The sequence below is a fragment of the Tauraco erythrolophus genome, chromosome 23, assembly GCF_009769465.1.
Source record: "Tauraco erythrolophus isolate bTauEry1 chromosome 23, bTauEry1.pri, whole genome shotgun sequence".
Classification (NCBI taxonomy): Eukaryota; Metazoa; Chordata; class Aves; order Musophagiformes; family Musophagidae; genus Tauraco; species Tauraco erythrolophus.
In genome coordinates this window covers 2858110-2876342 of record NC_141487.1, presented here as the reverse complement: position 1 = coordinate 2876342, position 18233 = coordinate 2858110, and the positions used below count along the sequence as shown (strand labels likewise).

Below are 18233 nucleotides of genomic sequence, written 5' to 3'. Positions count from 1 at the left end.
TCCCACCCTATATATGTTTTGTGTTTTTTTTTTTTTTATATATATATACACATTGGCCTGTTGCAAGTGTGATACACTGTGCTGGCCAACATTGCCATGTCTGCTCTTGCTTCTCTCCTATTTCTCTGTGTTAAGTTGTGTCTCTGTGTTGGCGTCTTGCACCTTATCCCGAAGACCACGAGTTGTTTGGAGAGGAGCTGGTGCCCTGCTTGGGTGTGTAACGCTGATACCTCACACGTGGTCCTGTGATGCTTCGGAAAATCCCACCCGTGGCCCTCTGGACCGCTCTTGGGACTAGATGAGAAACGCACGTGTGCAGCACTTGCACGTGAAGGCGTATTAAGCTCGGAAGTGACGACAGCTATGCCAAATTACCTGTTAAAACGAGCTCAGTAATTACAACAGGAAAGTCAAGTGAGGGTAACGGGCTCTCTAATGGCATAGGCGAGGCTGCAAGTTACTGAGTGGAAGTCCTTTAGAAACGTGCAGGGCTACGGACTTGTCTACAAAAGAGATTGGGACAACTGTTTAGTAGATTTGGTGAAACCCTGTTAAGTAGCTCATTTTTAAAGACAGTTCAGTGCTCGTGTCAGATAAAAATTGGTAGTGTCTTCAGGAGCTGGTTAACTCTGGCCCTTTCAGATATATATTTCTGGTATTGCTCTGTTTTCTCAGGGTTTGAAGTAGAATTTTGTGACACGAGGGAAGATTCTTTGCTTGTGTTTTGTTTGAGTTGAGCAGGCTTAAGGCCGACTCAGAAATATCCCAAGAACCCAGAAGATCCGGGAGCTCAGATTTCCCCGGCATCTTCAGAAATCCCAGCTGCCCTGCCTCCCGCCGAGCGTGAGTTCAGATGTTTCGCAGATGGCATTAAATCCAAATACTTGCGGTCGGCCCTGTTGGGTTTCGTTGGTCGGTGGCAGCGGTTCATTTAAGGGCAGGGCTGACTTGCGTCCGCCGCATCCTGCTTGGCAGCAGAGCTCAGAGGGCTTTTATGTGTTGAAGGCAGCTGAGAAGAGTGGGACACGTACAAGAGATGTCAGCTCTCTCCAGCCTTCAGAAGAGCAATGTCTGGTGGCCAATGTCCCGGCTGGTGCCATGTAAACCTTTAGCTCAGGGTTGGAGCGTCGTTCTAGGCAGAGGTCTACAAGGTTGAGTGGACTCATCTTGGAAGCAATACCTCTAGTACCTCCTGCCTCTGCCTGCATAGAGCGTTCTTGTAAGCCTTCCTTTTGCAGTGGAAATGGTAGAAAAATGTGGAAATCCTGCCGTTGGGGAGTCAGCATTTGCCATGGCAGTTGGCATCGCCGAGCACTGTTTGTATTGAGTGGAGCGGAGGCAATTAAGAGATTCCCACTGCTTTCTCTGGAGGTTTGTCTGCATAAGGAGGCTTGAAGCAGAGGGGAGGGCCATTACAGCGTGTAAACACGGCGCAGGCGAGCGGATGGGGTCTAGAGGCATCTCGCAGTCTTGTTTAAGCCTGAAATATTTCTTGCTGATTGGCAAAGGGGCCAACAAGAAGCACGTGTGTGTCGGCGATGCGTCTTGTTGGCTTTGCAGCCCGTGTCCAGGGAAGGTGCCCTCCCTTCTCGCGAGGGGTGATGAGATGTGGAAGCGGGGCCAGGCTCCTTGCTAAACTTCATCTTAGGGGGTTTTCTGGAATGGAAATATCTCAGAAGTTCCTTATTTCTGGACTTGTTCGTCTTAAATCTGCCCATATCCTGTGCGAGTCCTTTTTCTTACTTTTCGAGTGGAAAAATACTCCTGTCTGTGATCCAGCTGAATCACGGAAAGGGTCGTTTGCGCAGCAGAGAGGAGTCTCGTAGTGTGTAAGTTGTCTGCATGGAGAATCATATGGCCTTGCTTCCTTCTCCTCCATCCTGTGCTCTGAGTTAGGTGTTGGTGTTGGCCATGGACTCGGTCCTTGGCCATCAGGACTTTGCTTGGTTCCCAGCTAGGAAGGAGTTTCCTGTATTTCCTGGCAAGAGTTCACGAGTGTGAGATGGAAGAATTTGGGATGGGTCATAGGAAGTTAATTTAACTACTTGGCAAGAGAGCGAAGTAAGCCAATTCTCATGTGGGTTTTTTTGGGTTTTTTTAAATCTCTGTGATTTCGTCTCGAAAGAAGAGAACAGCAGCAAAGGAGCTTGGTTCTCAGTGCATTAACACATCCCTTATTGTCCTGATGTCTTTAGCATCGGTCTTTAAACATGATATTCTGCAGCGGCCCTTAGAGACCCCAAATCCTGTTTAGACAAAGTCAGCCTTGATGAAGCTGGACGTTTCTAATTCAATAACGTGGCTGGGAGAGGGCTGGTGTGGAAACACCAGAAAAAAGAGCAAAACGTGACTTCTTCTCATTCGTGCTGCAATATCCCCTTCTCTTTTATGTAGGATTACTGGCTGGAATTCCAAAATTTGTTTTATGTGGTAGTAACACAGATAGTCCATAGTCTGACTGCTCCGGTGATGCCGACAAACTCTTGGGAAAGGCAGCGAAGCCGCTAGCGTTCCCCAGTGATGCCATGTTATGGGAGGTTGGCCGTAGCCTCGGGGGCTCGTGCCTCATTATGGTCCCGTGAAATCGGCGGGAGCTGGTGGTGATGGGGTGGGAAGAGCTGGAGGAGGATGTTGAGGAGGTAGCGATGACCTCTCCTGGCTTTGGAAAAGTGGCCCCGGTGCTGGGCTGGGTTGGGCAGGTAGGACATGGCTGTTTGCTCCCCTGGAGAAAGGAATTGTGAAATTGAAGAGAATCGCCAAAAGACATGGACTTACTCAAAACAAAACAAACCACCCAAACTGGGTCTCGTTTCCACATTATAATGATGCTTTTGCACTGAGTTCTAATTCTGTTGGCATGAAAACTCGATTGCTGCTGTAATTAAGACAAGGTGGAGAAAAACATGTTTTCTTTCATTTTGCTTTCTTGTGCATTCAGCAGCTTTGAGTATGTTATTCCGATATTTTTTTTTTCTCTGCTGAGGATTTATTTTCCTTTTAGGAAGGGGACTGAGAGATGGGGATAGCACCTTAGAAGCTGAGGATGGCTCTGTAGTGTATTGTAGAGTATAAGAGCGTCCAATTTACGCTCTGAGATCCATGCCAGAAGAAACTCTGCCCAAATCCAAAGGAGCTAAAGCCGGGGCAGGTCTCAGGGTTGTGCAGAAGGAGCAGGAGGGGACCGTGGGCAAGGGCTGGGTGGCCTCAGCGATGGCCACCTCCAGCCAGAAAATGTAACGTACCGGCACGTTAAGCCTCTTGTTTGCTCTAAGCTGTTTATTTTGCTACCGAAGGATTTTTATAATCTGTTTGGCTGAGTGAAAGCAGCCAGAGAACATCATGGTCTGAAATTCCTTCCTACCAGTATAACAGAGATACATATTTTTATATAGATATTTAAAAAAAAAAAATTAACTAAGCATATGTTTTGGCCAACACACGTGTATTTACAGATGTGGAGTGAGGGGTGTTTGTGGCACACGGGGATGCAGAGCCCGGATCCGAGGCCGGATCAGTACAAAGCAGGAATAGAAAAAGCTTTCTGGGAGGCTGGCTCACACGCATTATTGCATTACTAAACACCGTAATCCTGTGAGCCTTCGCTTCGTAATACGATAATGAGTTATTAAAGACTAAGGCAGGGTCCTTCGGGGGGGGAGAGTGAGGATTTGGGTCTTTTTTCCTTTCTACCTCTTGCCGTGGCCAAGCCGTTTCTCCTGTTTTTTCTCCATTCATAAAATAGTGCAGCAGTTTCAGAAGTTAACAATTTTGAAGGCTATAAAAATACCAGTTTCTGAATATTTGGTGCCTTTTGCAGACAAGACGAGCTTGTTTACTCTGTTCCCCGAGATACCAGGTTGTCCCACAGCCCTCGGGTCCTCTCCAGGAAAAAACACGAGGTATTAGCTAAGGAACAGCCATGTGCTCTCGGAGTTTGGGGCTGCGCCAAAAGCACAGTGTGGGAAAGGTGTTTCACCCACCGAAATGAGGAGGTTTGGGTAAAAACAGTGAAAAGGTTTTGCAGCCACCTGCGTGTCTCGGGTCAAGCGTTGTGCGTGGTTCTTCTCCTCCTGGAGAGGAAATATTGTCATGCAAAGTGCCAGGAGTGCTGAGGGGCAGGGAGGCAGTTCTTTATTGCTTGGAAAATACAGCAAGAGTTAAAAAAAAAAATAAAAAAAAATAGATAAATGCGCCAGCCATTATTTGCAAATTTGTTAACTTTGGGTTTTGGGGTGTTGGGAGCTCTGGGCTGTATTCAAAGTAAAGACAGATATTGACACAACCCCTCCGCCCTGGAGCAGAGGGAACCTGGATGCTATTTTATTGCAAAATACCCCCCTTTTTTTTTTTTTGGTAAGATTTTTTCATTGCTTTTCTCTGATGGAAAATAAACACTTTGCAAAGTCAGATTTGTGGCTGGTGGGTTTTTTTGTTTATTTGGAAGCCCATTGGCTGGGGATGCGGCTGCATCCTTTGGCCCACCGCTCTGCCCCTCCAAACCCCGTGGCCAGCAGCACCAGGCCATGTGTTATTACCTATCAGTGGCAAGTAGGAAGCTGATAAAGATATTTTTGTTACTTTACAAGCACAATAATTACCACCTAGAGATGTTTTCCTATAGCTTAAGTACTTTGCTCCTCCTTTGGGTAGACAGCCCGTGCCAAAGCAGTGCTTGAAAGGGACAGGAGGTTTGCAGAAGGTGGCACGGGGCTGGAGATACAACGCTCAGGTTGGGACAGGGCAGCAGTTCCCCACTATGCCAATTTTTCTTTCTTTTTGTGTTCTCTTTGCTGGAATACCTCTATTTCCTGGTTTTTACTCCCTTTGTCTTCCTCGGGGCACAGCAGGTGATACATAAAGGACTCCCTGCAGGGTTTGGCTGATAGAAGTCTTGACAGCACTAAGGTGTCTCTGCCACAGGGTGCACCTCAGCTTCTGGCAAGGCATGGAGATGCAGTGGGAACCAAAGCGTGGGTGAAAAAGGAGAGATCAGCTACCCCAAACCATGGAGCTTAACTCTTCCTTCCAGCTTTTCTGGCCTCTGCTTTCCATGGCAGCATATGCTGTAGGTCCATAGATGCAAAGCCACTTGCTGGGCATCTCCTTGAGGTGGTGCCTGCTTTGGTCCCACCACCAGCATCTTACCCAACGTCCCACAGTCCCATTGCTGGGGACCGTCACCATCCAGGTGGCACTGTAAGTGCTGCTTCCAGCTGAATACCGACATAAATACACCGTTGGGTGCGTTTTTCTCTCTGGATTTCAAAAATGTGATCTTTGACATTATATCTCGCAAACGAGCTGAGCGCGCTTCCTCCGTGGTAATGTGTCTCTATCAATTTATTTCTCGTTAAAAATTTTACGCGCTGCGATAAAAGTCAATAGTGAGAAAACAGTGGAGCTTTATAACCTGTTAAATCAGCCCTCCGCTCGCACGTCCGGCCGCCTTGGGCTGTCATCGGGGCTTAGAGCGACACCAAATCAATCCAGTCCCCCCGCTGGCGCGGTGCTCCGTACCAAAGAATAGAGGGAAAAAAAAAAAATCGTTGCATTTCAGTGACTCTTACTAAAGAGTTTGGTGAGTGGGAGAGGGATCGATCTCCGGGTGATCTGTGTGACAGCTGCTTTTTTTTTTTTTTCCTCCCTTCCTTTATTTCTTTTTGTGCACGTGGAAATCAAGAAAGAGGTTTGGGTTTGTCATCTTGAGGGAGCCTAGAGTGAAAAATCTTGTTAATTAAGAGTGGATTAGTGCTGGAGCCGGGCTTTAGCTGGAATAGTGGAACAGTGAGCCTTGCTTTGCTGGGCAGCCAGGCGGGCTGTTAATTATCGTTTGCCAAGGCAGGAGGGGGCAGTGGGCTTTGCCCCCTACCCTGTTCCTTTCCGGCATCGGAGTCACCCCTTATGGCATTTTCTCCGCTTGCGCTAATGGGAATTTATTCCCCCTGTATTTAATTCCGATCGAACCTGGTTCATTGCCAGCTCCGAGCTCGCTCGTGCCCTCTGTTTTCCGGAAGGGCTGGGGCGAGTCTCGTCACGGGGGCACGTCCCGAGCGATGCTGCAGGACAGCAGTGCCTCGTGCCGGTGCGGAACGTCCCTTGCCCACCATCGACCGGGCTCTGTCGCATCTGGAGGCTCTCGCCGCGGTCCCGCTTCGCTCTAAGCGCAAAGGAAGGGAGGGAAAAAAATCGATTCCCATCAGCTGGACGGTGCCCTTTGATTTATTGCTGGGGGAGGAAGAAATTCTTTATGTCCTTCTCCTGAAAGGGATGGCTTTGCTGTTTGTTATTAGGGAGCGATGCTGTAACAACCCCCTTCCTCCGAACCCTGGTATTTTGATAACCTTTACAGCCCGGGGCCATTCGCGCTCCTGTTTTTACCACGAGACCTTTCTTTTGGCTAAATAATTTAATGATTTCTTTAATTTTGAGCTGCAAGGCTGCGCAGCCAGGTATCCCTGCAGAAGCCAAGCCTTGTAAAGGGACTTTATTTTTTTTGAAACACAAAGGGACACTGAGATGACAGTAATGCACCGGATGATTATGACAATAACTCCCAAGGTCTTCTGCTGCCTCATGCCCGCGTGCTAATTTGATGGTGGTTTTGCAATTAGTACCTGGCATGAGGTCTCCTGGTAGCAGCAAAGTCATTTAGCAGCAGTGTACGGGAGCGCCGTGTCCGCAGTCTGGTCGGGACAGACGGACGGCAGGCGGGGGACAACTGGGCTGCGAGTTGGTGTCCTCCCATCGGTCAAGGGATGCTCTATCCAGGGAGGAACATGCAGGTTTGGAGGCAAAAAGGCCTCATTTACGAGTGTTGCCCGGGGAATGGGATTGCAATGAGTGGGAAGAGCGTGCCTAAAGGGTTCGAGAAGCCTCAAAAATTTTCTGTGCATGGTATGTGGTGGTGTGTAATTTCTGGTATTTATCAAACACTCCCAAGTTACAGATAGTTACGTTTGACTTGCTGCCCATGCGGTTCTCCTCCGTGCCACGTAGTCAGGAAATTATTTCCCCTCCTTTTATCACCGAAACAGGAGGATGGTGCACGTGGGCTGGTTGCAGGGGCTCTGCCTCTCTTCTGCTCTTCAGAAAGCGGAGCAAGAGCTGGGGGTGGTGTGGGCATGATCCACAGGTGAATCCTGAGGGTACATCCCTAAAATGCACCTAAGAGCAAAAGCTTGACAGTTCTTTATTTTTATCATTTTTTCCTCCCAAAAGTTTCCTGTAGCAGTATCTGGTGCTGGAAGTCAGCTTGAATGAGTTGCTTGCACGTGTGTCCTCAGCGTGAATTTACTCGGCATGAACCCTCTCCCCCCGGTGTGCATCGTCTCACCGCAGTGGAGGATAGATGGAAATCCATTGATTTGCACTTGTTGAAGGTTTTTCCCTTCCTTCACAGGACAAGGGGCAATGGCTTTGGACTGAAAGAGGGGAGATTTTGATGAGATCTAAGGAAGAAATTTTTTACGTTGAGGGTGGTGAGGCACTGGACCAGGTTGCCTGGAGAAGTTGCGGCTGCCCCATCCCTGGAAGTGTTCAAGGCCAGGTTGGATGAGGCTTTGAGCAACCTGGTGTAGTGGAAGGTGACCCTGCCCATGGCGAGGGGGTTGGAACTGGATGATCTTGAAGGCCCCTTCCATCCCAAACCATTCGGTGATTCATCTCCCATCTGAGGTCCAGAGCAGCCGTGGGCATACCAGAAATCAGACCTGACGATGCTTTTCTTTCAGGGAACGATTTGAATTGTAATGACTGCAGGGGGATGTTTTAATTATCTGTAATTGCTAAAGCAGGTTAGTGGCCAAATGAGCAACTGCAGATGCACGGCTGGCCTAATTTGTTGGCAGCAAGTGAGAGCTGAGAGCCTGACAAGGTGATTAGTGCTAATTTTGCATTTCTGCAGAAAAAAAAGTACCCTTTCTTTTGGAGTCTGAGGTTGCTTCTGGTCTCGGTCCTCCTGGTCAGAGACTGACAGCAGTAGTGGGAGGTGGGTGGCCATTGCTTGGTCTGCGAAAGCTCTCCTCAACAGAACGGAAGGCAAATTCTTTGTGCTGAAGTTGCTCTGATCAATACCTTTCCTGCAGGGTGACTGATTGGCAGATGGTTCTGTACGTGGGCGATACTGGGACTGCGCAGCAGCAATATCTGTGATTTAGGGAAGGTGGAGAAAATTCAGACTGTCTCAATACCACTTAGATTCAAAATTAGCTTGTCTCTCCTTTTAGTTACTCTGATAGCGTTTATTTGTGCGACTTTCTAGGACATCAAGGTTTCACATCATCCGCAATCCATCAGTTTAATTCCCTCTTTAAAGCAGTGATCATGAGTCTTAAAATAGAAGAAAGAAAATAGCCTGATAGGTAGCAGGGAGCTTGTTTCCAGCCTGAGGCAATGCGGCTGCAGGCATAAAGTTCTCCCGGAGGAGAACCACCTGGGGTGGTCATGTCCCACCAACAGTCCAAGGTATTTTGGGCAAATCCTGATTTGTTTTGAGCAGTAGTTTTGCGCAAATGAAATTCAGGGCTTTGAGAAGGAAGATAATTTCTTTATGAACCAAGTGTGGGCTGGTTTTGCATAGCTGGTGGTTGGGTTGATGCCTACTAGGGTTGATATCTACCCTGGTTGAGCTTGGATGAAGCTCCTGATGTCTAGCACCTGCCTCGAATACCTTTGCTGGGATTTTTCCTCTTTCTTCATTAGTGGGTAACGGGGAAAGTGGGAACATCTGAAGGGAAGGGTGGGTCTTGGAGGACCTGCGTGGCAGAGAATGCTGCCCACGGTAAGGGCAGATTAAGGTGAGCAGAGCCAGTTGACTGCTCCTTACCTCCCTAGGCTGGCCGTGGTGCAGAAATGCTCTGTTATTGGTGGCAAGAAGTCAACTCAAGGTAGGTTTGTGACAAAATCTGGTTGGTTTAGGAGTGAGGCACATGGGATTTTTAATAGAGTTGCCACTGAAGGTAAATTGAATGCAGGGGTGGTGACCCTGTGGAGCATAACCGTCAGTCTGGCTGTGGGGATGAGGTTTGTGGTGGTGAGTAAACCTCAGAAACCTGAGACTGGTGTGAGTTTGGGCTGGGTTCTGGTTGTAGGCTGGAGGTAGCTCAGTGTAAACTATTGCAGTTGATTTAATCCAGACTTCTGTTGCGTGATTTCCCATGACTTCTGGTCTAGAGGAGTTCTGATTTGTGGTCTCTGATGTTTCACTGGTGCTTTCTGTCCCTGTTTGTGAAATATGCCAAATTCTGCTGTGGTAACCATATAGAAAACTTAAAGAAATGAAAAATAAGAGTAAAATTTAAGGGACAGTAAAGCCAAGAGAATCTGTTGGACTCGTGCGGAGCTTGGCCAAGGACTAGAAGGTGTCAAATGTGCTGCAGAGTGAGTGTCATTCTGCAGGATTTGACAATGTAAGGCAATTACGGAGCTAAACGACGTTCTTTGAGAAGATTAGAAGTCTGCCTCCAGTACGGACAGTCTTTCACAAGGGCATCCCAGCGCGGGCTGTGGCAGTTCTCTGGCGCGTTGGGGTTGAACGAGGTCCTTAGCGTTGTTGTGGCATTAATTACTCCAAAAGCAAAAGGTTAATTTGAAGTTTTGTGGGTTGCAGAAGTTACCAGGGAGAGCGAAGCCTTTAATTTGGTGCCGTCATGTAGATGCAACAGACAAATGTATTTTCGCAGGAACAATGGATGAAAACAGTTGGGTGTGCTGGATCCAAGGAGATGCAGGGTCTGTGAGCACCCCAGCTTTCTGGAAGGCAAAAGAAAAACAAACCTCCCTATTTCTTGTATTGATTTTACTAGTGTATCCTGTTTCTTTTTTTTTTTTAAAAAAAAGGAAGAAGTATGGAGATTTGTCAAAATGAATTAATAAAAGAAGTCGTACTTGAGACTTCCTTCCAGTCTGAGAGAGCAAGGCATGTCCTCCTTTGTTACCATACCACTGCTTTTTGTCTCTTTTTTTATTGTTTGTTCCAAGGAAGCATTCCCAACCGGTGGGCGTGCAGTTATCGCTCTGCAATAACTCAGCAAACATCAGATTTCTGCCACAAATCTTCTGAGAACAGCCGGAATCAATAGCTGGGGTTCGTTTATTGTGATACAGCAAAGAAAGAGGGAAAGAAAAAATCAGGCAGGTGAGGGAAAACAAGAGCTTCAGCAGATTTTGTTTATATAGAGTTGTTGGGCTTGTTGTTTTTGTTTTTAAAAAGAAGATATGAAAGTGCCCATCAGATTGAATTCAAATTTCCAGCATGAATTCAAAATGCACACGATGCTCCTGAGCACAAAGACATTCTTTTGCGTGCGGCTCAAAGGAAAGATTTGTGCTTTCCTTGCTGGCACCTCCCTGAGGAATACTGGAATTATTATGCGCTGGCTCCATTATGGCTGCATGGAGGGGTGGAGAAGTCCTCCGAAGGTGGCCCCAGTATGGAGCACGCTGGAGAAAAACTGGGGCTGGAAACCTTGGGGACCTGCGAGATGTTATTTCCCCCGGGATGGTGACTTACCTGTGCAAAACGCTGCTTGAAATTGGTCCCTGCTTGGTTGGTGCAGGAGGAGCTGCTGCAGCTTCGTGGTTTCAACGTTTTCTGACCGGTCCTGTGACTCTCCCGACCATAGAGCCCCCCAAACCACAAACCCCCTCATATTGCCCCTTGCAGAAGCCCTAATGCTGGTGAGAGCCAGCTTGGGCGGGAGAAGGCAGAGACCTCAAAGACACGGAGCATCGATCTGTGTTACGGCGTGCTTAGGGCTGGCAGAACTGACCACGGGAAATAATTTTATCCCATGAATTCAGCTCTTTAATTCTGTGTGCGTGCGTGCGAATTCATCGCGACCCCATTCGGGGTCCGACGCCGGCTGCTCACCCGTCCGTAGCCCAGGTCAATAATTCCTCGCCCGGCGGATCATTCACAAGCCAGTTCCTGCGTCGTAGCCGACTTGAAACATCCCGTGACGGTTTTGCAAGAGCTGCCCTTGAAAACAGGATCGTTTCATTCCCATTGCTGCTGCCTCTTTGTTTGAATTCCGGCAGATTGGAGGAACGGATACGTTTAATTTTTAGTAGGACGTAGCAGCCACGCAGAAATTATTGCTCATTAAAGTGCGTTTGACGTGATAGACGCCGAGCGCGCTCGGGCACGTTCTTTCCCCGTGTTATCGGAGAATTAAACCGGCTTAAGGGTGGGGAGAGAAGAGAGCTGGGAGGGTCCGCACCCCCCCGAAGCACACCGTGCTGCTGCCCGCCCTCTCCTCGCAACCTCAGAAAGGTGGAAATCGCCCCGATTTGGAGCGACGGTGCGTTTGCCGGAGGGATGCGCCGTACGTGGGGTGGGAGTTGCGGTACCTGCAGCTGCATCCGTGTGTAAAGGCGGTGTGCCGAGCGACCGGCTGTAAAGCATCCCTCTCGAGTTGCCCCTTGCTTTAAAGGTTTATGCTTTAAAGGGATGTCCTTTGAGGGCTTGTTGGAAGCAGGAGGAAATGCAGTTTTTATTGCGTGCCCGTTTCAAGGAGACTTTGTAGATAGTGATCTTCCCCACATCGCGATGCTCGTGGCGGTGGAGCAAGAAAGGTGGGGAGAAATCAAAAAAACCCTGAAACTAAAGAGCTTTTGGTGCTCTGTATTCCCCTGGGTTGGCATGGGGAGGGGTGGGAAGTGGCGGGAGTTGGGTGTCAGCCTGGTCTGCCCCAAAATGGGGGTCCCCTGACCCCGTATTGCAGAGCTGGCAGCTGCGGCTCATGGTGGTCAGCAGCTTCCCAGGTCTGAAGTGTCTAATGACACTAGTAAGCACCGACTGGGATTTAGGAAGGTGGAGGAGTATTCAAAGGGACTTTCAGTGGGATATAGGAACCTCACCAGCCTAGGTGCTTCTGGAAAATCCCCCTAAGCTCTGAAATAGCTGCTGAAGACGTACCTCAAAGCGAGGGATCCCAGCCCTCCGCTTAGCTCCTGGCGCACGGCTTGCAGGGCTGCGAACGGGGGGGAATCCTCCCCGCTCCCCAAATCACCCAGTAAGGAATGAAACCAACCCACCGTCAGCTCTGTGCCTGCAAGCCTCTTCCTAAATCACTCCCTCCTTAGCTCCGACGTCCAGGAGGGCGGATATACTCTTAAACGATGGGTTTTTTCCCTTCATACCACGCTTGGCACAGGTTTTTTTTATTTCATTTATTCTCATTTCCTTACAAGCATCTCCCGTTCTCACGCCTTTTGGCTGGAGTGGAGCTGTTTCCAAAAAAAACCCATAAAAATCCCCAAAGGAGCAGGAACTCTTGGGCCAAGTCGCAAAAGCAGGATGGCCAGAGTTGGGGGGGACGGGGGGGACACTGAGTGGGAGGTGGGAGTGAATCGCTCCGAGTCGTCAGAGCGGTGCCAGAGATAATTGTAATTAGGGTAATGTCTCCAACTGAACTCGGAGGATAAATAAAGGGGGTAAGAGTTGAGCTGGAAACGAAAGGTGGGACCAGACGGCTGTGGGAATTGCGGGGGGGATCAGGGAGCTTGGAGCTTCCTGGCCATGGGTTGGTGGTTCCTGGTGGCCCCCACAGCCTGGCTACGAGGCTGCTGGGGGGTTTCTGTCGAAAAAAAAGGGGTTGGTGAGCTCATGTCGGATCTCTGTGTCACCTGGGGATGGTTTTTCCTTTGCTGGGACTCCCGACAGCTGCTTGAGCCGCTGTTTTTCATAGCATGTGCCGGTCTGGCTGTTGGAGCTGAGCACAGCCAGCAAGCAGGGAAAAAAAATTTAAATAAAACATCTAGGAAAAAAAAATCACGAGGTCTTTTAAGCGTGCTGGGGCTGGGCGATGGGGCTTTGCGTGTGGGCTGCTCCTTCCCTTGCAGGTCTCTTCCCATGCTCATTCCGGGCAACCTCTGCTTTGCAGGTCAGGGATGCGTCTCGATTTGTTTGGCTCTTGTAGATCCAGCTCGGAGGAAGAGCATAAGCCGTTGTATTTAGGCGGTTGCTGTAGTAATTCAGCGATGTCCCAGGCAGGGAGCTGCTCTGCCCGAGGGCTGGGAGCGTGGCTGGCTCCGGCCGTGCGGGAGCTCGCTGGGTCAGAGGAAGAAGAAAATAAGTCAAACAAGCCCTTTTCCTCCATCTCCTTTTTCATAAACGGAGAGTGTGTTTGATCTGCAGCTCACCAAGGTGGGGAAAAAATAAATAGAAAATACTTTCGGACCACAAATGTCTGGTTTTGGCATTTTAAGGGACTCCTGGTATTTAAATGGTATCCCAGGAAAATGAACTGGGCCATAAGCTGAAAACCACTTGGTGGAACCCCAGGAGCATTGCTTCCAGGCAGCAGAGTTAAGCGTTGGCCAAATCTGTAGAAAAAGCAAAAACGGGGGAAGCTCTGGGCGCTGGCGGGGTCCAGCGCTCGCTGGAGCAGCATCACGGGTGGCAGCCCCGGGTCTGGGGCCAGAGGGCTTTGGACCTTCACTGCCCACTGTCCGACACGTGCTTGTTAACCATGCCCTGGTGCAGCTCCTTTTCCTCTTTCTTATTCCCCCTATGTTTTATTCCCGGTCAGGAGAGGGGCTGGGATGGTGGTGGTTGGGATGGCACCTCCTGGGTCCCCCATCCTTACGTTAAGCTGTTCAGACACCCTTTGCAGATGGGATTTGTTCGGGAAGGGTTGCTCTTTCTGCAGGAACAAGCCCCTTACCTGCAGCGAAACCACGCGCACGGTTGCTTACGTCAGGAGGCGAAGCCTCCGGGGTTTTATCTCGGCAGCGGGGAAAATATTCCTTTCCGACACGCTTGGCAAACAAACGAGCGAGGCAGAAGTACGGGTTGTGTTTGCTGATGGTGACGCGGGTGCCAAAGAACGTACAAACCGCTGTTCACGGGGAGGGAGGTTTCTGTTTAGCACGATGCTGCTTGGTCTGAATTTTGGTGCGATTCTTTTGGGGGTCATTACCGCTGCGGTGCTGAAGGAGGGTCTGATCCAGCCCAGCCCTCGCCCACATTGATCAGTGGTGAGATCCTCTGGACGTCAGCAGGTCTTCAGGCCACAGAGATAAATGCTGAGGGTCTGTTGCATGGATAGAAATTCGGTCTGTGCTTGTGTCCATAGTGCCCCAGGCCCTCGGGGGTGAGCTGTTGCTGTGCTGTGTCTTGGAAGATGATTTTGGAGCTTAATCCGGTTAAACGGCGTGTTCCCCAGCTCCCCACGTCCTCCTTGGGCTCGTTCTTTATAGACATAATTGGTCGTTTTGGGGACGTGTCGGTGGGGGCTCAGCATCTTGGCTGAACCACCTCCCACCGCTCTCTGAACCTGCTGGGGACCGGTCCGGGAGTTTTCTGTTGGAAACAGGATTTGTGGTTTTGGGGGACTGATAAGAGGGAGAACTGAGGGACGAGGACATGATTGAGATTGTAAAGAAATTCTTTACATTGAGGGTGGTGAGGTACTGGAACAGGTTGCCCAGAGAAGTTGTGGATGCCCCATCCCTGGCAGTGTTCAAGGCCAGGTTGGATGAGGCTTTGGGCAACCTGGTGTAGTGGAAGGTGTCCCTGCCCATGGCAGGGGGGTTGGAACTAGATGATCTTTGAGGTCCCTTCCAACCCAAACCATTCCATGATTCTATGAATATTCACCTGTGGACTTACCTGTTGCAAATAATTTATTTTTGGAGTACACTTGCTCCCCCCTTGCTCTTCTTTTCGGTGTTAATTTAGATCACACTGTTGGTTTCGAATTAAATAATTTAAAATCAAAAGATCTATGGGGCTGGTGGATATGTGCACATGTGAGTTTGGGGCAGTTATGGACGTCCTGAAACAGGCTGTAAAGTCTTAAATAACGGAGTCAATATAACACGTGGTTTCTGCTGTCTTACGAAATCCCCCCCAGCACAGCGGAGGGGCATATCTCCGTCACACCAGAGGTCCACATTTTTCCCCAAATGGGGTAAAGCTCTGCTCAAGGAGCTGGTAATGGACCGAGAAGTAATCATTCTGCAGAAGATTAGGGGAGGAAACAATCAATTTTCAGCCCTTGGAGGGCTCGACTATCCCCTTTGTCAACCCAGCAGCCTCCCCTGTCCCTCCCTCGCTGCCTATTGCTGCGTCTAAAAGGGCTGTAATTATTGAAACGGTGCGTATAGGAGAATTTAGCCTCTCGTTGGAGTTGTCCTAATGACTTTTCAACAACTGGTAAGGAAGATAATAGGCTTTGTGGCAGTTACGTAGCCAGGGAAACACTATACATGAATGGTCGGGGTTCGGGCTGGAAGCCGGGGTGATTCTCTGCGTTTTTGTTAACGTGCAACTGTTTTGTAAAATAATTTGGCAGGAATCATCCGTTGCTGCTAATCCTGCATCGCGTGCTCGCTGCGAGCAACACCTGCTCTGGAGGGGATGCTGCCAGCTCCGAGTGCGCAGCAGTTGGGTTATCTTTATGCCCCACTATTGCTTCCTCACAGCAGGTGCTGTTCGTTTGTTTCCCCCCAAAAAACAGCCTTGGATATCTGAAAATTAGGCTTTTAATTCACATTTGCATGCCAATGTACCCTGCTGTTCGCTGAGGCTGTTGGGAATATTCGGGGCCATGCCATGGTTAAATACCTGAGTGTTGTGCCAGAAAAAATACAGGAGGGTTGTGTTGGAGTTAGGATAATATTTTTGAGAAATGTGTTTGCAGTCCCTGCTGAAAAGTCGTTTTCTGTCTGAAAGTGCATCATGTGTTTATGCCCACGAGTGCCTGGGAACGTGGTGCTTCGCTGTTTGCAACAGGTTTGCAGCTCCTCTGTGTTTTCCCTGTGTCCTTCCTCAAAAATCTGGTGTACTTGGAAGCCAGGTAGCAGGTAACAGAAACTCAGGGTGTGCATTTTTACTCTTGTGATTTAGTCTTTTTTAGGCTGGTTTTGTGGTTTTGCAGGGATGAGGGTAGTTGGCTGCTGACTGTACATTTAACGCTCGTACGATGGGATGCTCTTCCGTGAGTGATGTTGGATAAACCGGAGGTGACGAGCCCGGAGCTGGTGACGTGGCAGGGTCACAGCCCAGGCTGGGATGCTTTTCTTTTTGGGGGAGTATAACAGGATCTCCTGTGAGTGCTTAGTTGGGTGGCCCTTTCGTTCCCATGGGTACAAACCCACGTCGTCTCAGTGGTGGGAGCTGTCCCCCGTGTAGCACCTATGGATCTCCTGGGCCCTCCTCCGTGCTGCGTTTGCACCTCGTCCCGCCGGCACAAGCAAAATTCCTTCTTTTCCCCATATGGCTTTTTTGATCTGTTTTTTCTTCCTGTCCTCTGCTGCGATGATGGAGCAGAAGCCATGAGAAGTGGCTGGAGCAGATGCTGGTTGTCTGGTCCTCAAGTCATGGCATTCCCTAAAATGTAGATATATCCACCCAAGTGCTCTTCTTTTTCCCCACCAAAACTCAATTTCTCCGGGCGTTTGGAGAAGGACTCCTGCACATAAATCTGCTTGTGTTGCTGTTACGGGGTATCGAAGGGTTATAGACCCCCTCAAAGGGATAACTGGGACCTGGTTGGTGCTGATTGAGCCCAAATAATGATGGTGGAAAGCAGCCCGCTTCCAAACAGATGCAATTTCTAGGGAAAAGCTGGCTTTGGGACAAATCCTGTTCTCCTGCACGTTGAGGAGTGCTTTGTGTAGTGCTGGCCTTTCCACAACTGGGCTTAAAGGAACAAATGGCTCCAGGTAACTTTATTTTGTGACCTCAGAGCTAAAAAGGAAAAAAAAAAAAAAAAAATTGTTTAAAAAAGTAAATCTTTACTCAATTGGAGGTAATCATCTATCAGCAGAATAGTTGTGATTGGGGTTCCCAAGGGCAACTTAAGTGAAATAACTGCCTTAAGCATCACGGATAATGTCCAGTCCCTGTTTATAGCTGCAAAGGAGATATAGATATATATAGAGAGAGATATACATATATGTTTATCTCCCATATATATGTGTATATATATATATGAGTTTCTTTTGGCCTCGTTGTCTCTGGAGATGCTGCTTGTGATGCTGTAAAACTGAACTCAGCTCTCGGAGGATTTCCCTGGAGGGCAGCCCATGTTTCCAGCCCTCCTCAGGGCCACAACCTCCGCCCTGGGGAGCTGCCGGAGGGGACCGGCTGCGATCTGGCCAACCTGCCCAGTGGTTTGCCGTAAAGAAGGGATTTTATAACATTTTTAACCTCTCAGGTGGGCTGGGCTGGTGTATCATTTGGTGTTTTTCCCCAATATAAGTAACTGTGGTTGCAGGAAATGCGATTTCCAGGTGTCTGTGCCCAAAAGTGCCATCGTTCAGGTCCCACTGTGCGATTCTGTTGCCGTATTTTGATTTTTCTCTGCCGATGCCTGGAAAAACCACGTTTGGTGAATTCCCCTGCAGCCCTTCTCTCCATCCCCAGCCGGAGTCGGATCAAATAATCTCTCTGCCACGCTTTGGAGATAAGGCAGGAGGCTGAGCAAACCTGCCACTATCTCCTTTTTAATTTTTATTTGCAAGTAGTGTCGAGCCAATGCCGCTCCGCCCGGATCGGCCCCTCTTATCGGAGGGATTATAACTGGCTCACTAAACAGTATAATCCCTCTGGAACCCCCAGCGACCTTTCAGGAGGATTTTGCAAGTAGCTGAAGTAAAATCTCAGGGTTAATTGGTATGAAATCAAGCCTGTATCTGACCACATGCTTCAAAAAAATTTATAATAATATTGCCCAGAGAGCTGGTGGATGCTCCATCCCTGGAGACGTTCAAGGCCAGGTTGGACGAAGCCCTGAGCAACCTGATCTAGTTGGAGATATCCCTGTTCCTTGCAGGAGGGGTTGGACTAGATGACCTTTGAAGGTCCCTTCCAGCCCTAACCATTCTATGATTCTAAGAAAATAAATAATAAAAAAAAATACTGTGTGTGGATAAATACAAATGACCGTAATTCGACTTCCTTCTTCTTAAATGATCCCTTGGTGGCTTCTACATGTGCAGAGCCTGATTTTACGGGCACAGCAACTTGGTGGTATATGAAAGTGAGGGAAGTTTTTGCATTTCCAGGCCGTGTCTCGCTGCAGGTGCTCCGGAGCCGTTCTTCACCTGCTCCGCGGCTCCCCGGCCCCTGCTCCGTGCTTTGCTCCAGGACGTGCCGGGCTGCTGGTCCGCAGCGCTCCGGGGCAGCCGCGTTCGTGCCTGGGCAGGTTGGGCAGCCCAAGGAGATGACTTTTATGTCCAAATCTCTTGGATGATTTTTATTTCCAAATCTCTTTGGGTGTTTT

The 18233-nt window shown here is 49.1% G+C and overlaps 1 protein-coding gene across 3 annotated transcripts in view; it reads left to right on the top strand.

Moving 5' to 3' along the window:
* The window catches only part of KAZN (kazrin, periplakin interacting protein), a 200291-nt gene that overhangs the window by 155154 nt on the left and 26904 nt on the right, over positions 1-18233 (top strand). The window contains exons 3-4 of one of the 3 annotated variants that reach the window (XM_086625636.1): positions 2671-2690; positions 10557-10578. The exons of the other annotated variants lie outside the window; for them this stretch is intronic. Coding sequence (XP_086481762.1) covers positions 2671-2690; positions 10557-10578 — 42 coding nt within the window. The remainder of the gene's footprint in view (positions 1-2670; positions 2691-10556; positions 10579-18233) is intronic. 3 annotated transcript variants of the gene reach the window in all.